The 25,921-nt window shown below is 44.6% G+C and overlaps 1 protein-coding gene across 1 annotated transcript; it reads left to right on the top strand.

Annotated features, from left to right (window-relative positions):
- Nucleotides 1-5,288: 5,288 nt before the first annotated feature.
- On the top strand, nucleotides 5,289-16,575 carry LOC131269017 (ATP-binding cassette sub-family G member 1-like). Its single transcript, XM_058271329.1, has 7 exons — nucleotides 5,289-5,806; nucleotides 13,806-13,935; nucleotides 14,007-14,212; nucleotides 14,384-14,958; nucleotides 15,031-15,837; nucleotides 15,904-16,004; nucleotides 16,075-16,575. Exons 1-7 carry the CDS (start codon nucleotides 5,289-5,291, stop codon nucleotides 16,573-16,575), a joined length of 2,838 nt encoding a protein of 945 aa, XP_058127312.1.
- Nucleotides 16,576-25,921: the final 9,346 nt, after the last annotated feature.

Raw genomic sequence — 25,921 nt, 5'->3', positions numbered from 1 at the left:
CAGCAACATCTAATCAACACTGCTTGATAAGAAATCGCTATCTAGAACCAACCAATTGGGAAAAGGATGCTTATAAAGCAAGCTAACAACCCTAATCGGTTAACGAACTCGTTAGTGAACCAATTTATGCAGACATCACACGAGATTGACCCTCAATCCGGCCATCAGTAAAACAAAAAACCTCACCCGATTGGATCATAAATATTTATCGACTGCCGGTTTCGACGGGTTCTCCCGAAATGTCCCGAACAGACAGATCGGGTTTTGGTGAAATCGGGCAAGACGACATAAATATTGCCAATTCACCGGACGAACGATTAGTCAATAGTTCCGATGATTGTAGAGCCGATGAAGCCAAGGGGAGGGCACTTGCGCTTTCCCGGCGGTTTCCGGCACTTTTCGCAATGCCACAAATTCAATCGCCATTGCCATGGGAGCAACCGTGAGCCGTAAATCACGGGAAAAGCGCCAGCTGCTGATACACACAAACAATCACTGTACCGATTATAATCGTTTTGCAGTGCGAAACTATCGATCCGATCGTTTCGTCCCGATTCTATTCGCCTCTGTTGACTGCGTATTGGAATATTTATCGATTGATATAGTCGACCTAATTCGATACTACCTAGTCTCACTTTGAGAATGGCTGTCGGATTTCTATTTCAGCTTATTGATATGAATAACTACTTCAAGGTAATCATCCAATATATGTTCTTTTATCAATAACAGCTTGTGATGTTATGTATTTGAAATGTTTTTGTTCTAATAACAAATATAATACCAGACGACCATAAAAAACCACATAATACAGCTCATCATGTGCTCCACTCGAAGCAAACAAGCGACAGAAAGGGGAACCCATTGAAAGGGAAAAGTATGGATGGAAATCCCGCTGCAGCCGGCAAGGGCAGCTGCACCGAGTGCCCGGTGGAAAACCCCTCCACACACAAGGGGGTTGCACCGAACTGAAGGCCACACTATCTATGGTGGAAAGGGGAGACAAATTATTCGCTTCACGGCACGTTAATGATTCATTCAGAATAGACACAAACTCGTTCATGCTCTATGGTCGCTTGAACAGTTGGTGCAGTTTTGCCTTTTTTTTTTTGCATCAACCTATGCTTCTAATCTCTTGAACAACTCCCTACAACATGGCTGCCTTCGCGTTTTCTTTTTCTTTTATCGGCTCGTTCTTTCAGGCTCCATTCCGTTTGCATCAGCTTTAATCTACTAAAGTGAGCGACAAATGGGACGCTTTCTGCAGCAAAATAATTCTGTAGCACTGGGTCAATGGAATGGAGTGCAGCTGCACTTACTTGAACCGAGTCGGGTCTGTTCCATGCCCAACTCAGCTAATGTTGGTCATGGCTGGTTCCGTCGCGATTGTGGTGTAAAGGTTGGCTCGGAGGCTTGTGCCCTTATTCCGGCAACGATTGCCCGGAGAAAACTGTCGATACTGCAACACTGTCATCGATGGAAGGATTGGAAAGTTGGCCACGTGGTGTTTTCCTTGCTTGTTCGAACGAAGTTCAAGGGCGTCCGAGATCGAGCAAGTAATGGAGCTGGTATCGGATTAGGGGAAGCATTATTGTGGAAGTGTGGTTGACATTATTGTGGCAATGCTAACTATAAACCTTTTTAATTGCTTATTAATACGTAGCTTTGAAGAAAGCATATTGTTTAATTTATAGTCAACTAAAATTTGAAGATTTTGTATCGCATATTGATTGATTATATATTTTTTAAACTAGTATTTTCGTGACGCAAGTAACAGAAATATAACTTTATTATAAAACTTTTTAAAGCTTTTTTTATAATGTCATTAGAGTTTTATACGTTCTTACTGAACTTCTGCTAATGAAACACTAAGGAAAAGCACGTAAAAATACCTTCTTTGGTGTTTGTTTCCACTTTACACGTTGTCACCGATTCGACCGAAAAATACCACCTAACCGATGTCGCTTTTTGCTTCAAAAGTGGTAATGCTTGAATCACTTTGTCTGTTTGTATGTTTTTTTAACGGTTGGCTTGTTTTCAGCACCTTTTGATTAGCTCAACCTAAGGGAGCGAGTGTGGTTTGAGACATCGAAACACTTGATGACCATGGTTTGCGGCGGCACCCAAGCATAGTTTATTTTTTTTAGCAGGAGAAAGAATACTAATAGTAGGTTAAAGCATGCACGTAAATGAAAAGAAAAACCCCGCAGAGTCAGCTACTAAATTTATCACTGTCAGTGTCAGTCAACTTTTGCGGATAGCTCGTGTTTCCCGCGAACGACAACGAATGTTCGACCGTCGGAAGCAAACCATCCGAATCCTAGGTTCTCGCGAAGCCTTCATCCGGGCGTCAAATGTGAATGGTTTCGCTCCTCGTCAGCTTTGGTAAAGTACATGAAACTGTTCCGATCGAAGTGGACTGGTTTCTTTTCCACAAGAGTTACAAAAATGGGCAACGTGTAGTGGCTTCATGTTGTTCGTCCAAAAAAGATCACTGATGTGCATGAAAAATGGGAGAACATTCAAGGTCCGACCAAACTTTTGCGGCAGGACAAAAAATGAAACTACAACACATCCTCACTGTAACTATAATCTGCTCCAAAATGACTGCATCCATGAAGCCTGCCAGACGCTGCCATAAAAACAGTGTTATCGTGAGAAGAGGCGACTGAATGGGAATTGATGTTTATGGCAGTCGTGCACGTCGCCGTGCTTTTCCCGTGATTCCTGTGTGGCCTGTGGCGCGTGGCCTAATACTACGTGGGCGTACGGCAGGTGTAGGTCGGAAAAGTAGGCCACCGGGTGGCGGCAAACGATCCCATTTCCGTGCACACCCGGGTCCGCAAAATAATGCTGGCCAAACTGCGCGCGTGGGCGCATTTCTGGAAAAGTTAAAATGCTGCACCCGCATACACCCGCGATGAAATAATACAACCCAGGAAGCCCGCACAAGTGGGAGGCACATGTGGGAAAACGAAGGCAGATGTGGGAAAAGATATTTCTGGAGCTGGCCATGTTGAAAAAGTTGCAAGCTGCATGGAAAAAGTCGTTCCAAATGCATGTTTGGCGCAATTATTTTTCCGCACTACATGAATGCATCCTTTTTTGAACAAACAGAAGCAATCCTTTAACATAAAGGACGAGAAGGAGGGACAAAAATGCATGGAAGGCCATTTTTCCTGAATAGCTTCAATTCAGAAACTATTTAATTTTAATACTCTACTTTGTGGTCTTTATTTTAGGTTTTACACCTTGTTGGAGGATATGCCTTCATGAAAAGTTATGCAAGCTTAGCCAAGCGGCATATATGGGTAACATTAGAGAAACAAATCGATATGCAAATATCTGTAGCCTTGTCGTTTGAAAGCATTGTTGCTGCCTCGATTCCATTGCACCTGCTGCAGCGAACGTTTCCGGATCCGGTCAAACGAATAGCCCTTCCGGGGGGGGCAAACAAGTCCCCATGGAGCTCTAACCTTAACAGAACAGACCCAGACTTGACCAATCCTTGTAGCACCGCTTCGACCCAAGATGTCGAAAAGCTGCTACCTTTACTGTTTTCACGTAAAAAGTCTCCCTCATGACGACGAGGACGACTACGGCCAGGTTCTTTTTGTTCACTCGACAGGAAGCAAACCCCGATCGGAATGGCATCCTACAGCAGAATTATGCTTCTTTTCACCAAACCAGCATTCCACTTTTTCCCACCTATACGCTCGGTGTCCTTTGGACCCGCTTCACAGCAAGGAAACTTTGGGGAAAACCCCCATCCGCAAAATGACTTCCACCGGCGAACGAGTAAATATAGACGCCGTACTTATGTCGCTCCGGAAAAGTGGTCCTCAAAGCTATTAGAGGGAAGAAAAAAAAAAAGGCGAAACCCCGCCGAATGAAGGCGAATGTAACGGAAAACATCGCAACAATTTTCCACCAAACAGCTATTCGGAGCCTCGTTGAAAGCTGTTCTACTCTCCCTGGGGCCGAGAGGTAAATATGAGGCAAACTCTCCACCTCCAATCTCCCGAAACTGCATCACGGGTTTTCCGCCGTGGCTGTCGGGGAAAAAGTTTTGTGCCTTCTTAACGTTTGTGTTCGGTTCGGACCTACGCAAACCAAACCAGACAGGAGGAGGAAAATGTGATGCAACCATGCAATCGGCGAAGCGGGTGGCAAGATTTTCAGCTCCCAAAGTTAGTAAAGTCGAAAAGTTCGAGCAACTTAGTTACCCTTTCATCGCCGTTGGATGTTTTTCCCCGAGCACTCGTACACGGTTGATTGGATTTCTCGCTTCACTATTTGCCCAAACTAATATCTCCCCCAGTTGATAAAAATACAGAAAAAATGATTACTGCCTTAATTTGTTTCTTTTGACAGTCCCTTTACATGTTCATCCATCGGTGGAAAATCGAACCATTCATTAAAAGTTCACCTACTTCAACTTGATGCGTTTGTACTTTTTTGAAGCAGCTGGAAAACTCCCATTGACTGAAACTAAAACGACAATGGACACGAACTCCCTTAAGCGCGCTCGATTCTGTTACTAATTAATCGCCCTGACTGACTCAGCCACAAACAACTCCGTTGGGTGCAGTTAGAAGGAAACCACTAACCCTTGAGCTAGGTCATGATCCTGCCCTTCGAGTTCGGTGTGTTCGGTGTTTGGAATGGAAATACTACCGAGAATTGAAGCGCAGTAAAACTAATCTTGGCTAAGGTATTTGGAGTTTATTTTTCACGACAGCAATTTACTATTTATATCGTTTGGGGGAAATGCAAATATTTTCCAAAAAGAGAATTGAGAGAATTTTTGCAAATATTTTCCAAAAAGAGGCATAAAAACAGTGGGAAATATTGACAAATTAGGATTGACAGTGACAAAGTGCATTTGCTGCTGAGCTGCGCGCAAAACATGCAACGGTGTACCAAAATACCTTCGCAGCATAACGGAAAAAGACCATTTAATTTCCAACCACCAACCCGTACGATGGAGCTTTTCCCGAAGGCATCATCATGATCATCATCATTAACGCCAACTCAACTGTCCCGCAACGGATGGCACTTTCCATCAGAGGACAGATAATTATTTACATCTCATTTTTAATGTGTTCCAACGACTACAGATTCTCTCATGGTTCTCGTTCTCTCTCTCTCTCTTCCGCACAGCAGCCACCGGAAGTGCAACCGTCAATTGGCGAACCACGGGAAGGAAGCAGCGGTGTTTTCCGGGTGGAATATCCGGCCGAAAGGAAGGCGGACGGGGGAGGGGGAGCGCAGGAAAACTCACACCGAACATGGACGCGGGGAGCATGATGGCGGGCAAAACGAACAGTGACGGTGCGATGCTCGGGAGCATAAGTCAGCATCACTCGTTGCGTCACCATCCGCACCATCCTCATCCCCATCACCACCACCACCACCACCACCAGCCCCCGGCCGTACCCCCGCAGCACCAGCTGTCGCATCCACACCCCCACCTGCACCATCCCGCGGACGGACTGACGGAGGTTTCGGTTGTGGACATTAACGCTTCGTTGGCCGCCTCCGCACCGCTCATCTCGCACGTCTCCCCATCGCCCCAAATCATCCCGGCCGCGCCGGGGACGACGACGGGAACGGGTGGCACCGGCACCGGGGCAGGTGGTGCCGTCGGTTCGGCGAGCATTTCCGGGCACGTGCCCGGCTTCTGCAACATTCTCAACGCCTCCAACAGCAGCGACCTGCAGGCGGTGGCCTACAATTCCCTCACGCAAAACGTCCGCTGCAAATCCCCACCGACGCTGGTCGATAATCTTAAGAACGGGACAATCGGGTAAGTGCTACATTTCTTCATTAATGATGTGCTGTCGATAATTAAAGGGGAAGTGAGTACAATATAGGTCACAATTGGAATTTGAACGAAATCAAACGAAGCAACGAAGTCTCTTTGAAGAAAATCCATTGGGAAAGTAGAAACAGTTCGTATAAGACAAAGATAAACAAAGTTAAACTAATTGTGTAACTATCCCAATAAAGCAAACCCTCCGAGGCACGATCCGTGTTACACTGTAAATATTTTGTTCCACAAATAAGAAAACACGCAATCCTTCTACCTCTGGCAAACCTTTATTTATTTCTTTTAATGGATCTCGTAAGGAGCTGCCGCCATTTTATTCGCGCAACGATTGCGGCATCTTTCTTTAGCGGCAAAATACGTGCCGCTGCATACAGGCAACCAGGGGAAAGGGAAGCATAAAAGATTATTTCAAACAGAGGCCCGATTTTATTATGTTTCCCTTTTTTCGGAGAACACGATTTGTTTACACATTTCGGTTACGCAACCAATTGAGAGATACTTTCGGGTGGAAGTATCAAACCCCGCCTTGCTTGGGTGAGTTACGGAAATAGTTGGAAGATTCAATTGCATCTGGCATCTTTCGTTTGGAATCGCTTACAAACCGTCGAAACTTGTAGCAATTGGTTTCAACGAAACACCAAAGTCGGTTCTTCCAACTTTTCCACCTCTCGTGATCTATCTCAACTTCGTTGGTTTATGTACATCGACAATGGTGTGCATTACAGTTCGGTCCAACTCTTGCAAAACCGCCGGCAGTCCTTGACCCGATAATGTAATCCACCCAGCGGAATCGTGTCTCTTGGATAAACCACACGGCTGAGGAAGCTACTTATCGATTGATTTATTCCTTTCTGACCATCTCCACCAACGCTCCCGCCTTCTCTTATTTATTCGAAATCCTTCACAACCCAGACGGACGAAAAAAAAGGGGGCCCAGGAAACAGATCAACAAGATGGAAAATGAATGCAAAATAAGAAACGGTTTGCAAAAGTCAAGGATAAGAAACGTGTACAAATGTCACCAGAACAGCAGCGCGCCCCACGATCGCTTCGAACATAATGCTTCCATTAAGGACAATGTCAATGAAAGGAAACGAAGGGCAGTCGGGGAGCTGTCTTCTTGTCTCGTGGTCACTTTTCCGCAGGGCGCTGGGGGAAATTCCATCATTGTTCCCAGCGGGAAGCCTTTCGGGGCCGGACAGGCAGCAGAATAACAGCTGAATGCCGGAAAGAAAGGTGCCAAAGGATTGTTTTCTGATGAAGGTCGTAATTAAAAACCACGGAATGATTTATTTCTTCTTTCTGCTCCAATCGAGCCGCAAAAACCTCCCCGCCCCAGGGAGCTCAACTGTTTGGTCAAACGTTCATGAATAAATGTGCTAAATCACACCGTTGCCGCTATGAGAAATACATTCTTATGCTGGAGAGAAGAGAACGGAATGAATGGAGCCGCCTGGTGCCTGACGGAGGACACGAAATGGTGGCGTCGTCTGCAGGAAAACACTCAAGAAGGGAATAAACCGGCGATGTCGTGAAGAAAGTTACCATGTATTTTCACGCTTATTGCGCCGCAGAGCAGCATTTAGGGCGAAAAGTAAAGGCACTGGCGAGAGAAGAAGAATCTGAACAATGGGGATCGGGAAAGAATCACCGTAGGAATAACCTTTCGGGTGGACCTTGGGTGTTACTCGAGCTGGAGGGAAAAGAGCGTCGAGGATATGGGTCGGTTAAGGGTTGTTTAATTCGATTGTTCTTGTCCTGCTGATCTATAACCGTGAAGCTCGGTCACCCGACACGCGGATCCGCCCATCCCTGAGAGACTTGAGAGTTCGCTGCCAGTTGGATGCAATCTCTGAAGCGGTGGAATGGATGTGTATCAGCGCTCCGGAAATTGTACCGGAGATGAAGGCGACACGATGCACCACAGAGAGAAGGCACGTACGAGCCAGGGACGCGGGAAAGGGCAATTTAATTTAAAGTGCATTCGTGTTTCGGCTCGGTGTCTATTTCATGGAGGCTGTAGCGGGCTGTATATCCCGTGAAGCGTCACGAGCGAACTCTAGAAATGCTACCAATGATCTTTTGGGAAGGGCAGAAGCGCGTATTGGAGGTTGCCGGGTGAAAGGCAAAAGTATCATAACTTTGGAGCGAAGCCATAATTCTATCGGAACCACCATCGGAGGTGGGGAAGGACCCCGTTTTTCCCGGTTGGCGCTTTACCTTCCCACCATTTGGCTGCCACTGTGTGAGTAAGTGCTTGGAGCGTTCAGCGGGAAAGTTAGAATGATACTTATTGCTGTAATACACACGGTTCGTATGTCCTCTTCAGCGTGTGGCGCAACACGCGAGTCCTTTCCAAGAGCCGAGATACTTACTTCCTGGAATGGAAGACTAGTTCTGTACAAAACTCAAGCACTCGCTCGAGAAGTAATGTACAGAGTAAAGAGCGAGCTATATATTTTAATAACGAGAGTTTCTTGCTTGAGTTGGATGTTAAGTTCCTTTTGTCTTTAAACTTACTTTTAAGCTTTTGTCAGAAATATCTTGGTAAATATTCAGTGAGTGTCCTATAACCATTGGCTCTACATCCAGTTCCTAGACATTTGTGTAATAGTTATACAGTTTGTAGCAATCTAAACACATCCACACAAGATGTCTGTCTCAAACTATCCTTTGTCTTCGCTAGACATCAACTCACAACATCGAACCCACATTTCTTCATTCCAACTTAAGCCATAAGGAACTGACCCCAAGTCGCTAATAGCACCCTGAACAGCTGTTTCTTCCGACGCCTGCTGCTTTTAAACTACCGCTTCAAATGATGTATTTAATCTAAATTGAATTTAATTGACAAACGGTAACGGCAAGCGGCGGTGGTGTCACTTTGGCCGATACTCTGAAGACACTCACACGCGTCGGGTGCATGATGCAAAGACAAATATACGCGAGAGAGAAGGTGACCATCCATCAGATGTCAATTAGTTTGCACCGAATAGCTTGGAAAAGTGTGGGGAAGACCCGAACCTCTCCCCCATCACGGTTTCACGATCCCGGTTGCCCGGTGCGATCTAATCTTATTCCATTCGCGGACTCCACCCTATAATGATCGAAGAACTCCAGTTGCCCCGAGGTTTAATTGAATGACTCCGAAACCAGACTAGGTGGCCGTGGTATCATGGACCGGAGAGATGCTGTGTGTCTTCAGTGTCCTAAAATCGGTCAACCTGATCGGTTCGGTGGGTTTGATCGTGAAGTGATCTAAAGAGTGACATAGTTACCAAGAACTCGAAAGGAGTTGTGATATCCTCAAGTGTAGCCACAGCTTTTGTCCATAGGGATTACCAAAATGGATACCGAGCAAAGCATTCAGCTGGATGATCCAGAGGGATTCCAAGATTTTACCGAAGTCACACCGAAAGTTTGCATGGCTGTGGTTACCTCTGCGGGAGGTAAACAGTTTCGTCTGGGGGCGTTGCCACCCTCGGGGTGCAGTAGTCTGGAGGATCTAGATGACACCGTAGAAGGGACTACGATCTACCAGCTAAGCTGCGAGAACAGCTACAACCTTAACTTTTACGCCAACCGCTGTGATTCCGGCTCAGATGGAGGCAGTCTTAAGAACTACAAAAATCATCCAACCGTGTGGGTCAAAAGGTGAAGTACTACTCCTGAGAAATCTTGTCTGAATTAAAATTCACTCATCATATTTGACCCAGGTCTAAAACGCTCGAGTAGAACCTAAAAAAATGGTTGCTTGTCGAAAAACGCTCTCCAAAACTGTGTTCCTTTTCAGGAGTTACACAACATGGTCAACTCTACTCAACTATGCATGCCACCGTTAGTTTGTTCGATCGATCGATGTTGGTGATAGCTTTTCGGATAGAATATATAGTCCCTGTGCTACACTTTCACACGTCCCCCTCTCTATCTTTCTTATTCCCCGATGTCATAACATATGGATCGATCCGTTGAGAACGATAGTAAGCAGGTTACTATGTTTATTCAACGATATCCACTTTTTATCGTTGACAGGTCCAAAATGTAGATGGAGGAGTGATTTGTGGATCAGGAGAAGTCACAGTTGACCTTTCCAATTGATTGATATTTAACGGTAACAAGTATGCTCCCGGGAGGTAGTTTTACGTACGTGTTAAAAGTCCCGATTAAGACTGATTAAGGTTTTTCGTGTTCGTTCATTACGTTTGTGTTTAGGAAGCGAACAACTTAAAATCTATTCCGAACCAAAACGAAGCAATTTGTATGCAAACCCTTCGTTCGACGGAATTGCCACTTTTGGTTCTGTGTTACAACATCGGTTTTGTTTTGACTTACCCCTCCCTCTCACAAAACGATAAAACTTGTGTAAACAAATAGCAACACACTCACCTTCGTTTGTGAAAATTCTGATCGAAGTGTTTCGAACGAATTCCTTCTACAAACCCCCGCGTAAACATGACGATGGAAAACCACGGGTTCATCACGACCACCATAAAAATATCATAAAAATTCTGATCCCGTGTTGAAGATTGGTTCGTTCATTATTTCCCTCCCGAAATTCCACCTTCAAACCAACCAATCTCTATTCGAATGCAGCCAAACAAAAACACGCATCGTACCAGTTGGCCGCAAAGGGGTTGATAATTCTTACGATACACTTTCTGTAGCCTTGTGTGCATTCGTGACGCAGGGTGTGGTCGGAGACGTTAAACAAAACGAAACAAAGCCAAAAGTGATGTATGAAAGAAATCCTGCACCGCAGGGAACCCAAGAGATCCAAAAAGAAAAACCGCGGAATGGTCACTTCGCGTGGTTTGGGTGGTTTTATTTTTAACCCACGCGCAGGAATAACACAACACCCGTCCATTCCTCACCCCGTACCCAAAAAAATACCCCACCTCGCTCTTTTCGGTGCATGTGTACCGGACGTGTTTGGCGAAGTGATAATCGGTCAATATGAAAAAAAAAAACATTATATAAAAATAATCTACGAGCCACAAATCGGATGCAGTAATTACAACGAGAGAAAAAAAACGGTACAATAACGATCATCATTAAAAAAGGAATAGAGTTCAAAATTCGTGCCACGGTCGTGTGACGGTCGCGTTCCCGAGGATCGTTCGGAGTGTTAAAAATTGTTTCTTTTTTGTTATGACTATCGATTGAGCAATGTCGGAAGGCGACCAGGGAATGGTTATCAGCTGGTCCGAGACCCGGACAAGAACCAGCAAGCTGGAATGACATTGAACCCGTGTTTTAATCAAGGTCCTGTGAACATGATTATGTACATTTCGTAAGTGATTAGAGAAAGTTTTAGGCCGTTGACAAGCCTTGTACCTTGCAGGACTCTCACCTATTCTTTTTGCATTGAGAATTTGTGGGTGCCTGGACTTCGATCCCGATTTCGGCCCAAGTGCTGTCTCCAAGGGTGAATTTAAACGCACCGGATGACGCATAACTAATCCATATCGCACAGACCAATTCTTCCGGTATTGCTCAGGTGTAATCGCGACAATAACTCATCAAGTGATTCCAAACCCCCTTCAATCTTATCCTCTTTAATTGTGAATTAAAATGTAAAAAAAACGCTACACCGTTAACCAACAATCATGACCATGCTGACGCTTATCAGTACAAAAGCGTCATCGATCTACTTGGCCACGATCCGGTGGCAGAGAAGATCGCCCGGTCTGCGCTTCAGTGTGCGGTTGGCGGTTTAACGGTGCGGTTCGGAAGTTGTGTGTTGTGGCCGCGCGTGTCGGCAAGCATAAAATGGAAAACATTAACCACGGCCGAACCAAGAGGTGTCTTCGTGACAATTGCGCCATGACACCGCCGTCCGACTTTCGGTAAAATATTGTTCCACGAGCAAACACGTTTCCAGCAGTGCGTTTTTCCTTCAAAAGGGGGAAAAAAGAGCGGAAAGAATAACACAATTGATGTGACCTGTGGCGCGTTGGTGGCCGGTTTGGTTGCTGGCACGTACCCTCGGAATCCACTGGTGGTTCGTGGCCCGCTTTTCACACCTTGGCCGTTTGCCAGCAATCTGGCATGTGGAAAATATTTGATTTTATGCACGTGTACAGAGGCGAAGGTTCAGTGTGTATGTGCGTGTACTGTTTTATTGACCCTTTCCTTTTGTTTTTGTTTTCAACCATTCTCCACACCCTGTCCCACTGTGCGTGAATTTTCATTTTCGAGAAGAAATGTGACTACTTTTCTCCTGTGCTTGCTGGATGCATTTGACAGCTTATGACAGATGGCGGTTCCGGAAGATGCAAACAGATTTATCACGTCCGTTACAACCGCCAATGGATGGCAGTAGGACAAAGGGACACGGTGGCGATTTATGTTGTAATGTGGGACATTTGTCTTTTTTTTTTCGGCAAACATCAATGTGTTATGAGCGAGTAATAAATGTTTAAACCATTGTGCACCCAATCGGTCCCGGTTTCCAAGCAACCAAAACAACCTTCGATAATTCAATAATCCTACCTACCCAAAAAGAGAAACGGTTCGTCCTTGAAACCGTCCCACCAACAAACTGAAACACTCTCCCACGTGGACGGTGGAATTATGGGGCTACCGCTTTTTTCCCTTTTATTTTGTTTTAGTTTACTCGTTCGGTATCATTACTACAACCCACGAGGTGCTAATTTTCTCGCTGAAACCAACCATAAATTAGGCGAAGGGCTCAACACCACGGGTTCAGCAAAACTCGTTGTCATATTTTGAGGACCCCCGGACACTCCCCGTCATCCCCTCGGACGACACGCCGTTATTAGTTGGGAGGGGTGTGAATAATATTAATTAGAAATGATGTCACTTCCGCAAACTTGCCGAGCGAAATGATACACGATCCACGGCAGCGGAAAGTGAATCGGATGGCGGGAAATTTAATCACCTCCGGTCACGATTCTGGCCACGTGGAGTTCTATATATTTTTACTTTCGTAGCAGGCGAACCTACATATCTCATCGGAATGGAAACGGGGGGGGGGGGGGGGGGGACTCGGATGATGGGATCACGTGGTGAAAGTTGCAAATTTTAATTAAAATTTCCAACACGCTTTTTCCACATCAATAGTGGCAGAACGGTGTTCGAATGGATAGAACAATTTTCTGTCTTGGAAAAGTGTCAGAAATCAAGGAATTAGTTATTGGCCTCAGCAAGCGATATCAAGCATGAGGTGTTGAGTTACACTTGTTAAGAATTTGCTTCCTTCTCTTCTCAGTCAGTCAAAACATTCACTCAATGCCATGTTTTGTGTCCCCTCCTGCCTCCCGCTCCTCTTCCCACGCAGTTTCTGATTGCCAAGCAAGCTGAAAGTTCGTTCATGTAAAGAGGAATGCGTCCACCATAGAACCTCAATCGAAATTCTTTCGTCAAACGGCGAAGACATAAATCAAAGTCTCGTTGTTATCCAGCCATCATCTTTTCTTCAGCTCATTCTTCTCGTGTCAAGCCACATTTTCTATCTAAGAACTGCATGAATTATTACTTCCGTTGAAGCACGGTTTTTTGGCATTTATAATCATGCCGAAAAAAAGTACAATTAATCCTCCTGCAATCACCATTTTACGATAAAAGCAAAGTTCTCGGCGTTGCGTTTCAACAACGGTGCCTAATGGGCCATTTTTCGACACCACCAACTCGAGATGTTTTTTATGAGTTTCTCGTCCCTGAGCGGGATGCATGAGGAAAGCGTAATCCAGTTGAGCGACACTGAATGACGAATTAATTGCGTGGCCTGATGGCGAAGCTAATTGCCCGACGCTCATTAAATTCCATTAGTTTTCCCCGAAAGGGGCCACACAGCGTCGATCCTATGGTATTTGGATGGGACGAAGTAGCTTAAAAACAAGCAGAAATTCAGAAAACAAAAATTCAGAATTTTTATACCTTTTATCGATTGCCTTCCGACTAAACACTAGCGTTCCATTCCATAATTATCACATTTTTCCCAATTCCTTTGCAGAAACTCCCAAAACGCTCTCTGCAACGGAGCGATCATGACAAATGGTCAGACGAAGGACTCGAACCTCGCGCACGGACTCGTCCGGAAAGTCCTGAACAGTAGTGATGGAAACGGACAGAAGAAACCAATGGTATGTTATTGATTGTCCAGACGGTGACTAGAAATACTTGACCACTTGATCCCTTAAATCTCTCTCCGTAGGTTTCACTTACGCATTTACCAAAGAGACCCCCAATCGACATCCAATTCATCGACATGGCGTACTCGGTGTCGGAGGGTCACAAGCGGGGCTATAAGACCATACTCAAAGGCATCAACGGGAAGTTCCGGTCCGGGGAGCTGACCGCCATCATGGGACCGTCCGGGGCCGGCAAGAGCACACTCATGAACATTCTCGCCGGTTACAAGTAAGTTGAGTCCTTAACATTAATTAGATTCCTTTTAAATCACAATAATTTGTGGGTGAAATATCCCCTTGGAATTCAAGCCACAAAAGAGTTATCAAAACTGTCCATGATGAATGAAGTTCCCTAGTTTCATTAGTCGCTATACTTAATCGATTGACTCTTCTTCTCCAGAACATCACACCTCAGTGGTTCGGTACTGATCAACGGCAAGGACCGTAACCTGCGCAAGTTCCGCAAGCTGTCCTGCTACATCATGCAGGACGACCGACTCCTCCCGTATCTGACCGTACGCGAGGCGATGATGGTGTCGGCAAACCTGAAGCTAGGCAAAGACATCTCCGTATCGGACAAGCGCGCCGTCGTGGAGGAGATCATCGAGACGCTGGGCCTGCTGGATGCGGCCAGCACGCTCACGCTCAATCTCTCCGGTGGCCAGCGGAAGCGACTCTCGATCGCGCTCGAGCTGGTCAACAATCCGCCCGTGATGTTCTTCGACGAGCCGACCAGCGGTCTCGACAGTGCGACCTGCTCGCAGCTGATCTCGTTGCTCAAATCGCTGGCTCGCGGTGGACGCACGATCGTCTGCACCATCCATCAGCCGTCGGCCAGGATATTCGAGCTGTTCGACAATCTGTACGTGCTGGCCGAGGGGCAGTGTATCTACCAGGGACGTGTGAACGGTTTGGTGCCGTTCCTGGCGTCGCTTGGGCTGGAGTGTCCAAGCTACCATAATCCGGCAAACTATGGTAAGTAGAGAGAGAGAGAGTTGAAGCGCGATTTGGCCACTAATAAACGATTGTCTTACCCTTTCTTTCTAGTGATGGAAGTGGCATGTGGTGAACATGGCGACTGGAACAGCAAACTAGTGACGGCTGTCAGCAACGGCAAGTGCAACAACTACAATCAACCACTCGCTCAAAGCAAAAGCACCTCTCAAAAGAACATGGCACTCGATGGAAATACGACCGTCCCGAACGACCGTGAGGATGACCTTACCCTGCTGAAGAACTCCGTCGCTAGCAACGAGTACACAGCCATCACCATGCCCGGCGCCGCGGCCCCGGAAGCGCAGCTCAACAACGAAAGCAAAACGGGGACGACGGGAAGTGCCGGTGAGCGGAAAATACCACCCCCGAATGGGTTGTCTTCCGGTGCCGAACCCTCTACCACATCCATTACGACGACCACCACCGTCAGCATGGCTTCGGATGCTACCGGTCCTCTGTTACCTCCTTCTGCTACTGCCGGTGCGACTGCCACTGCAACTGTCACTCCTCCGACTGCACTCGCCACGGCCACGTCCGGTCAGAAGGCTACCTGTACAACCTCGCTGCTCGACTCGACCGAAAGCGTCAGCATAACAATCCCCAAGAAACAGGCCGGTTTTCCAACGTCCGGCTGGATGCAGTTCTGGATCCTGCTAAAGCGTACCATGATCACGATCATGCGAGATCAAACGCTCACTCAGATGCGACTGCTGTCACACGTGATCGTCGGAGCGATCATAGGCATGATCTACTACGACATCGGTAACGATGCGTCCAAAATCATGAGCAACGCCGGGTGCATCTTCTTCACCACAATGTTCACCATGTTCACGGCCATGATGCCAACGATACTCACCTGTAAGTGACGCGAGTATAACCTATAAGAAGGTAGTGACTAACAAGACACATTTGTATCCTTTGCAGTTCCCACAGAAATGGCCGTCTTTGTTCGCGAACATCTCAACTATTGGTACTCGCTCAAGTCGTTTTACTTCGCCAAGACGATCGCAGATCTTCCATTTCAGGTATGTGTTTGCCTCCTTGTTATAATCTTCCAACATGGACTCATCTCTTTCTTTTGTTCGACTCCCTTAGGTGCTCTTCACCAGCGTCTACGTGATCGTCGTGTACTATCTCACGTCGCAACCGATGGAACCGAAACGGGTCGGTATGTTCGTGCTCATCTGCATCCTCACCTCGCTAGTGGCGCAAAGTCTCGGCCTGCTCATCGGGGCCGGCATGAGCGTCGAGACGGGCGTGTTCCTCGGACCGGTCTCCACCATTCCGATCATCCTGTTTTCCGGCTTCTTCGTCAACTTCGACGTCATTCCGAGCTACCTCCAGTGGGTGACGTACGTCAGTTACGTGCGATACGGGTTCGAGGGGGCGATGGTCTCGGTGTACGGCATGGAGCGGGAGAAGCTCGCCTGCACCGAGATCTACTGCCACTTCCGGAGCCCCAAGAAGTTCCTCGAGGAGATGTCGATGGACAACGCCGAGTACTGGATCGACGCGACGGCCCTGTTTGGGTTCTTCATTTCGCTGCGTGTCATCGCCTACTTTGTGCTGCGCTGGAAGCTCCACTCCATCCGTTAAGGCGAGCGCTGGTTGTGTGCGACATGGAGGGATTGTGTGTGGTAGAGCAAAACAATTGTCGAAGTGAAAATTGGTGCAAGGAGTGTGAGATCCTCTGAACACACTGTGCATTCTTCGCAAGCATTATAACGTTACCCGCTTCAAAGCAGCAGCAGCAGCAGCTCGGAACAAGATTACCCGTAGAGAGATGAGATGTTCGTGGGATGTTCGATAGCCGTTTCGCTCGCTCGCTAGTCCACGTGTTGCTTGCCCTTTTAGCTATCTCTACCCCGCCGATCTTAATACCCAAGCTCTAGCGACGACAGCGACACAAAACAAATACATCACACTACAGACAAACCACGGGATTCTTCATCCTCGGTGGCTGATTTTGTAATAGGATTTTACGCTAAACTTCAGAAAGGAAATACGTCGACATAGACACACAAACACACACACACCTTGCGCGACCATATAAAGCGCCACATTTTTGTTCCTTGCCGTCTATATAAACCCTGTTGCTGCCCCAAGAGTATACCCCGAGCAAGTGTGTACGCGGACATTCAAATATACAAACAATAACCGAAGGGAAGGGACGACAAAAAAGCTGCTGCAAGACAACAACAAAAAACTAAGAAAACCTATATACACTCCACTTTTTCCTACTCTCATATATACTTTTACAAAACAACAAAAACAGCATCCGCGACACAGTTTATATCGATAACCGATAGGCCTTAGCGAAAAGGCTCCGAAAAGGGAATCGAGCAGGAAAGGGCACAGCATCCGTCACCATTCCCATTACTTGTCTTTACAACACGTAACCAACCCCCAATACATACACACACACACACACGCCCATTGAACACAGCACACGCCACCTTTTCATACGTCGCAATCACAGTAATCAATGTCCTTTAAGAAAGTATTACAGTAGTATTTATACCGGTTCTATTAAGGTGAAAGTGAACTAAAACAAGCTTCAGCAGCTTGAAAAAGAAAAACAAACAACAAACACTCCCGCACTCCCGTGGGTAGTCAAAGGAAAATGAAAAGGCTTGTGTACCATCATCAAACCATATAAAAGATAACACACAAAGTGGGATAGAACGTTTTTTGAATCCGCTTGTAATTAATGAAGTGAAAGGAAAAATAAGTGTAGAAAACGGTTGAATGCGTTTAGAAAAAAAGAACATTAAGTTTGAACGACGATCACTCGGAGAAGTTAAATTTAAAAAGAGATTAGTTGCTTGAAATTCAAATTGGTGCACGGTGGAAGAAAATTCTTTAACAATGTCGCAAAGTAAAGAACAAAAAATAGATCGCATTCTTAAGTCAGCAAATTTTGAAAATTCAAACTATTCGCGGATCGGTTCGAATTACAGCGAGGTGTGTGAGTTGAGGAAAGCGTTCACCCTGAGCGGATAATAAACCAACTAGCAAAACAAACCAAATCCGAGTCCGACTGTCATCAGCACCCATCGACGGCGAAGCAAACTGATATCAGGAAACTGCCGATTGTTTCCGTTTAGTTTAGGGCAAAATTAGTTTAGGGTTTAGCGAAATCCAACGCGTGTATGTTTTTCGTACGGCGTAATGCGATGCGATGGAGGTCACATGGAAAATTGCTTTAAAATAATTCGGAAACACATACACATAAACACACAACTGCGGTCGGTGTTCGAGCGACAAGTCTCGAAGTCCTCACCAAATGCCCAGTTTTAGCGCGCGGATAAAGCGCCTCCACACGTATCAATTAAACGAGACCACTAGGAAAGTGTCCCGCGAGGCAAAAGAAAACCACGAGACAAAAATCAATCGTAGTGTAGGAATATTTTTAAAGAAAACTGATAACTACCAAAATGTTTGAGCAATTTTGTTTGGTTTGGCGAACAATTGGATGGGTTATATTTGTCGTTTGTTTTTTGGCATTTATGTTGCACACGCCGCGGATGAACCAATCAAAACCAATAGTATTTTTTTATATACGATACGCAACTGCTTTTATTGTAACCACATGAGCGAGCTCCTTTCCTATTCGAAGTAGCTGAGTAGATGAGATATAAAACATTTTGCTTTTCCCAATTGGAATGGTCTTAGGTCACCGTACGAAACACTGCGGTGGTGGAATATGAAGTGATATTATTTTTTCTTTTTCTACATAGTTACTGCATAATCGCCATCTGGAAAACTCCTGTTCCTCTTGTAGGAACGTTTCGGGGGAATTTTTGTTCCGTTGGTCACTCAATTTGTAGGTTAAGTAAAACCCGTTATGCGATAGGAAAACCATTCAGGGGGTGGATATTTTATACTTTAAGTTAGCTCTACCGTTTAACTTACGCTATCGTTATGGATTATGCATCTACTATTTTTGTACCAGGCGAGAAAATGTGACGATCGATTCTTTTATCAAGTTCTGTCCAGACAACTTTCTCCGACTCCAACATCTCTATCTCTCTCTCATAACGTAAACATGTAGGAATCGGTGTAGGGTTTTCATTGCTGGTAATAGGAAAAAACAACTAAATAAAACCAATACATTTTCCATTCACTGGAAGCTAACATTAGGACGGAAAAGAAAGGTAAAACGCCATTTGATTATATATATACGCTAATAGTGTATTGACAAAACGGTTAGGTACGATTCAAATTGAAAAAGAAGCTAGGAAAGGAGACAAAAAAAAAGGGAACGGGCGGGTACGATAAAGGGATCGGAAAACTATAGGAAAACAAGAAATCGAAGGAAGCTATTTCTGTGTGTGATAAGTGATATGATTTCACCAAAAACAAATTGAATAAAAAGAAAAACCGAAGGAAGCCAAGGTGGAAACATACATCATCAGAGCGCCATTCGTAAGCGAGTGGGAGGACGCATTGCCCCCACTGCGCATAGGATTCTAGTACCATAGGAGCGCACCGTAGGGTGACACCATCTTGAACTGATGGCAACAAAACAAAAAAAAAAGGAATAAAGGAACTCAACTTTTGAAATAACGTGACAAATTTGTATGAGCGCTTTCTTCTCCCTCCTGCAATGTGCTGACATTCCTGTTTGACTTTGTTGTTTGGGTTATTTCTTCCACAAAGCACATCTTATTAACCTGCATGAAGTACGCTGTTTAACTGCTCGGAAGACTTACAAATTCAAAGTGGAAGTTTATTTCCTTTGGCACCTCTTGTCGCACTTTGTTCACGTAACTTTTTCCCCAGCGGTCTCTACGAACACCGATGGTAACATCGTTGCTTCAGCTTCGGAATATGCAAACCTGTCTAAGGAATTGCCCACGGATTTTGGTCACGTTGCAACAGACGTGAATCGCGGTACCATTTTCCCTCCTTCCATGCTCCAAAGCAGACTTGTAACCCACCCTCCTCCAGCAACCGGATATATTGCGTGCCCTGGATCGACACAAATGGAGACGCCGGGGGGAAGTAGAAAACATAACAAAATTAATACCGGCGGCGTGTAACGTAATGCCACACCCCCACCCCCACCAAGCGGTTGTTGGTCCTTCTTGTTGTTGAGTCTCAGTATCACGGGTTTGGTTATACTCAGGTGATATTTCTGATAGCGAAAAGTGGCACGTTTTTATCCCTGAGCCTTTCACACAACTCGAGGGAAGTTCATCCCGGTGAGTTCGTGCCATTTTCCCCTACGCTTAAGGACTTCGGTCTAAGTCTCACACTCTCTCTCTCTTAGCATCCATCTGTTGATATTGCTCTTAAATTACTTCTCTGCTACTATTCGACGCATCTGTAAGTGCAACGTGCTGTTCAACGAGTATTCCATCTACAATGAATCACTTGTTCTCTCACTCTCTTACCACTTCCAAATGGCTTCCCAAGGGGTGGCTTCGCTAGTATACCCGGTGTTTACACACTCCCTGGTCCAGTATCGTATCGCTGTTCACCGGCAGAAAACAAACTCCCGGCGAACTTGTTCAACCAAAGTAAAGAAAAAAGGAAGCCGATTCCACTTGCCTGTGGCAATCACTTCAACAGCGCACTAGTCGGACGATCAGTCCGTTGTCGATGTTCACCCGGTGCAGATCGGAATTTGCCGTTCGCAGCCAAACGTACTTCTATCCCGGGGTATGTGTGTACCCGAAAGCAGCCGTTGGTTTGCAATATCGGAAAGTGCCATTTCTTTATTCGAATGTTTATCGTTTTCAAAATGAGTGTGCTGTGAAAGTTTGTGTTCAGTGGGATAGTTTTTAAAGCCAACCAACGTGTTTGACAAGCATAAAACAATATTAAAGCATTTCGTGAAGTGTTCAAAGGGGCTTCGCCATAACATAAAGTGTAAAGAAGCCACCCTAAGACTTTTTTATCAAGTGGTTTTTGAGAAAGATCTTACAAAAATGGACTTTTTTGTAACAGAAGTTGTGAAACAGTTTGTGAAAAAGAAGGTTTCAAAACGTTTAACGGAAGTATTTTGTGGAGTAGAATATTTTGTAAGAGTGTCTGCATATTCTGAAACCTCCTTCGTATTGAACTATTTCGAAAGCAAATCTAACCATAAGATTCATCACCAGAAGCTTCCGATCTTTCATCGATCATTGACTATTTTCGCATCTAGCCACGTGCAGAGGACTTGGCTTTCCTCGAGCCGCCCGCACCAAAGCAACTCCAGACACCGGGTCAGCTGTCGTCACCAGGACAACTCCACCTAGTATTCGGTGGGCGGTTGGTTGAAATTTAAATGAGTGGAACTCCACAACTTTGCGTCAAGCGTGCCTTTGCTTTACAACAAGTTTAATTTGGGTACGCCCTCTCCGTGTGATGCTTAAACTGGTAACAGTACAAATATATAATACAGCGGTTTCTTGCACTAATAAAAATCTTTTTATAAATTTAGCAATTGTTAGTATAATTGTTTCTCTTCATAAAAGTGACGCAAAAACTGTTTGATTGCGAAGGCAGGAATCATATTGACGCAAGAGAGTTTCCTTTATTATAGAGAGACACTTTATTTGCCAATATAATATAGTATAGGTCAATTACTATATTGATGGGCACCTCTGCCAAAAGTATCAACCTATCATACGACCATCAATAGCATGATCATCATTATCACCAGCATCATTCACATACATGACAACAAAAGAATAATTTTGTGATCGAAAGTAGATCGCGATGAACGGTGGTTTCTGGATTAAAACGGCTGAGATAGTTGTCGAATCTGCATATTGACATACTTTGGAAAATAAACTAGGGTTTGGAAGATAAACTAGTTCAACCTGGAAGCTTTTCCTGCTATTGCGTTATTTGCAATTCAACAGTATTAGCTGGACAATGTTATGTTCCTAATGTGTCGATCAATTCTTAACTACATTAACATTAACTATTCCAATGTTTAAGGGAATGGTTGGTTAAAAATATTTCAAAATATGTTGCTTCTATTGCGCATGTTTTTGTCCTAACCAAGTAATGTAACTTCCCGGAAATCTAAATCAACGTACCGGCGTAGTTCTGTAAGAGCGTCCACACACGAGTTTACCTTCTCGCAAAGAACGCTAAGAGCCATGCAAAACTTTACCTTGCCATTGTGGAACTTCCTTTCGGAAGAAAAGTTTGAAAGAGCACGTAAGAAGCCCCATCAATTTGTTTCGACAACTAATGGCTTGCAATTCGGACTTGTTACTTCTGATTACGCCCACCTAGATTGGCATCAGAGTGGAAAAAAGAGACCCTTGCTGGGAGATATATTTGCGGAGCCATTTATTTGCGAGTCACCTACACGGGCGGCCACTCGGGATAAATTCCGTCCCTTTCAACCACTCTATTTTGGAAATAATGTTTCCTAACTGCAATCAAACGCACGAGTTAAACCATGCCGATGCCATGTGTTTGGAAAGTAAAACGTTGGAATGGAGGAAGCAGGGTAGAACGTACTGCGATGCACATTATGCCAACCGCAGGCACGCTGGTGATTAGTCTCACTTTTGCACGTTTTTTGACCAACGCTATGTTACCGAACATAGCCATGTTACCGATAAATCGAAGCCACTTCTCGCAGGTGGATGGCAATGTGGTGGGAATGCTCCAGGCTGTCCAGCTCCTTATAATTGAAAGTATTCATAACAAAATCATTACTTTTATGTATCCGCGATTAAATTTGCTATAATCTAGTTTACTTTTTTGCTTTAATTTGATTCAAATACTATATGACTTATTTCTAGATTATATATTTTATGTTACATGTTCAGATTTGTTTAAACTAGTAAACAACCATTAAATGATATTTTCAAATTCAATGGAGGCACCCAGTTCTCTGTACCATAGGTTATCTATAAAGGTTTCATTTGCAGTAGAGGTCTTTGCTGAAAAAATCTTTTTCGTATTTATTAGTTATTTATTATGCTGATTTCAATACTATAAACTTGATTTTAGAGATTATATACTTTATATTACATATTCAGATTTGTTTTCACTATTGCACTTCATATTATCGAACCTTATCCAGCTCAGTTCATACTTCGGTTGAATCATAAAGGTTAATATAATAGAACACTAACACAATATTGTAATAATTTTATTTTGTATCAAATGTTCATTGTGAAAACTGTCGTTAACACTTTTGCTACTGCGTTGCAAAGGAAAGAGTCTGCATTGGTATTATGCAGAGAAAACTTTATCCGTTTCCTTTCCTTATCCTTGCTGAAGCTGCCATTTAAATCCGATACAACCATTTATTTATACTTGCCGAAAGGTCAGCCAGGTAATCAAACCCTGGCAAACATTTATAGGATTCAAATGAGCAGAATTCGTTCACACTCGTATTAGGACGGGGAGGCTGCGTTCATAACACCAACAATTAGCCTTATAAATATCCCACCAAGTTCCTCGACCGTTACGAGGCGTTACGGATACTGGCCTCCGGCGGGCATGTATGGCAACGTGCTCCATGTCCACGTCGGAAGCCTTTAACGCCCGAATGGAGCTGGAGAATGTTAGTACAGTAGATTAAGAGAGAAAAACAAAATTGCGCCCTGCGTTTGAATGGGACGCAGTTTAAATTCAACCTCTCGAAAGAAGAGACCAGCATCTGCTAGGAAGGGGGATGCAAAACCGCTCAAGGGGTGTGCTAGTCAGCCTGGAAACAGTAGGGTTGCTGATAGTTGGTTAAACTTGGTTACGTGGTGCTTCCACCAAGCATCGCTTACCTTCCCTTTCCCCTTTAGAACAAAGACCCAACGTATGAACAACGCTTCAGAGCGATTCAGGTTGTTAGTAGTCGTCATCGATGTCGCTGTGTGGTATATCCACCAAGGGGGAAGGTGGTGAGGGATCACGGTTCTCCGGTAGAATTGTGTTACGACACTCTCGTGGGGCAACATGTGACTAGCGACTCCCCCCCCGGCAAAGTCCGGGAAAGGGAAACATAAGGGCAGAAGGGCGAACCAACACCGACACACACAATTATAATCGAGCGGGTTGCTCTAAGTCCACTACTTGAAACTTTGTTTTTAGCAGCTGGAGTGGAGTGTATGCGTAATGCATTTTTCCTCCGGTATGGCAGCACATTTTTCTCTTTATTTTCTTTTCTGTTCACAAAACGTTTGCCGGGGTGTTTTCTATAACAACTCAACTAGTTGGGACATTTGACACCCTACTACCCGTAGTCCGCGCGGTAGTCAGCAGAATTGAGGCCAGCTCCTCTTTACACAACCCTCCAGGACACCCACGGTAGTGGTGGTGGGTGTGTTGGTGAGCTGGGAAGGGAATGTTATTTGTTTCCCATCGTCGCACTAACAGGAACCACCGACCACTCGATGGCAAGTTGGCCGTGCCAGTACTCTGCTGGACATTGGTCGGAACGGTTGTACAAACGCGATGCTCATAAGGAAAAGTGATTTATTAACCGATCGTGAAGTTAGTGGAAGGACATTCGAAGCATTCATCTTTAAGCAACGGTTGTATTTATTAATCATGTAAGACTTTTATGTTCCAAGACAACTTGAAATAGTTGAATAGAAAACATTTATTAATTTATAAAATTCAAGTTTACACACCGTTTTTCCCAATTTTTATTGTGTTTCAACAATGTGAGTTATTCTAAAGGAAAGAAAACTGGGTTAACTACACTCAACGCTGCATGTTATCGATGCAAGTAGCAGCTTTCTGACCTAAGCCAAGAAAACACTTCACCTCGTTTAGATCCGCGTGATTGCTTCGGTTGTGAACGCCCAATACAACCGCGAGGTTACCCCTCTAGCGTCTGAAACGTAGTGCAATTGCAATCTCGATTACGTCCGGCACATGCAGCGACACGTGAGAAGCTTTAGCCGTTGGCTACAATACATCGAGTGCGCGTCGAGTCAAAACACACTTACAGTATCAACACGACCGCGCACAACACCAAGTGCTAGTACGTACGCGAAACACACAGCCGTAAAAACCAGTATCCGAATGAGTTTGCCGGTAGAGTTTACATTTTATATTATTTGCCGTGAAATATCCATGTTGATTTGTGTTCGTTTAGTGATTTGAAAAATGATTTAATTAATGTGATCTAAAGGCAACTATAAAACTGCAAGTGCAATGAATACACTTCTACTATACCCACAATCCCATTTTACTTAAGTTGATCGTGAACAGTGCATCCTGTTAATTCAAAGGATATTAAGGAAACAATATACCTCCAAGTGTTCCAGTGCACAAAATATTCAGAATAATTTTCCTCAAAATGCCTTTCACATTCATCGATCACATTAACTGTAACCGAATACAAGTGCACGTTGGAAGATGGATACATTTACTTGCAATCACATGTTTGTGGCGTGGCTTCGGATCAATGACGTACCAATTCAATACTACTAGACAGTTTTTAAGTGGTTTTGTGTTACGTGCAAAGTGTTCTTCCTAGTAAATTGATTGTACTAGTATGATATGGCGATGGACAAAACATGTTATATGTGCAAGAGTTGACGATAAAGTGAAATGTTGCGTTGTTCAAGGGTCCATGGAGCCTTACAGTTTATGTACTAGTTTTCCGTACATTGTACATAAAGTGAACATAATTCAATATAGTTGGAGATATTAATCACGCAAGAACTGCTTTTTCTTTTCATCCCTCTACTTACTACACGATATGTACTACGTGCATTTCTACGTAGGTCTTTTCTGATAGAATTTTGCAGCAAATAACTGGCATATTCGAAACAGGAAGTTAGTAGCAAACAAACCAGTGAATCCAAACGGGAAAACAAACAAGTTCTGAAGAGAAACCATTTTCACGTGCCATGGGAAAGTCAGCTGCAACCATCGCCAGTAAAGTTCCAGTGAAAATTTATAAGTGAAACAAACTATACGAACCCAGGGTGTCTCCGACTCTACACAGACAAGGTTCAAGCAAAGAAGCCAA

Source organism: Anopheles coustani, chromosome 3, assembly GCF_943734705.1.
Source record: "Anopheles coustani chromosome 3, idAnoCousDA_361_x.2, whole genome shotgun sequence".
Taxonomy (NCBI): Eukaryota; Metazoa; Arthropoda; class Insecta; order Diptera; family Culicidae; genus Anopheles; species Anopheles coustani.
The sequence above is the reverse complement of the archived record's forward strand: the minus strand, read 5'-3'. Positions and strand labels throughout refer to the sequence as shown.

Bases quoted from the DNA above. Each gene is read 5' to 3' on its own strand.
- LOC131269017 (XM_058271329.1), top strand. From the start codon at position 5,289: ATGGACGCGGGGAGCATGATGGCGGGCAAAACGAACAGTGACGGTGCG. The intron at 15,838-15,903 runs GTAAGTGACGCG...TATCCTTTGCAG, and splicing joins GATGCCAACGATACTCACCT to TTCCCACAGAAATGGCCGTC. The intron at 16,005-16,074 runs GTATGTGTTTGC...CGACTCCCTTAG, and splicing joins TCGCAGATCTTCCATTTCAG to GTGCTCTTCACCAGCGTCTA.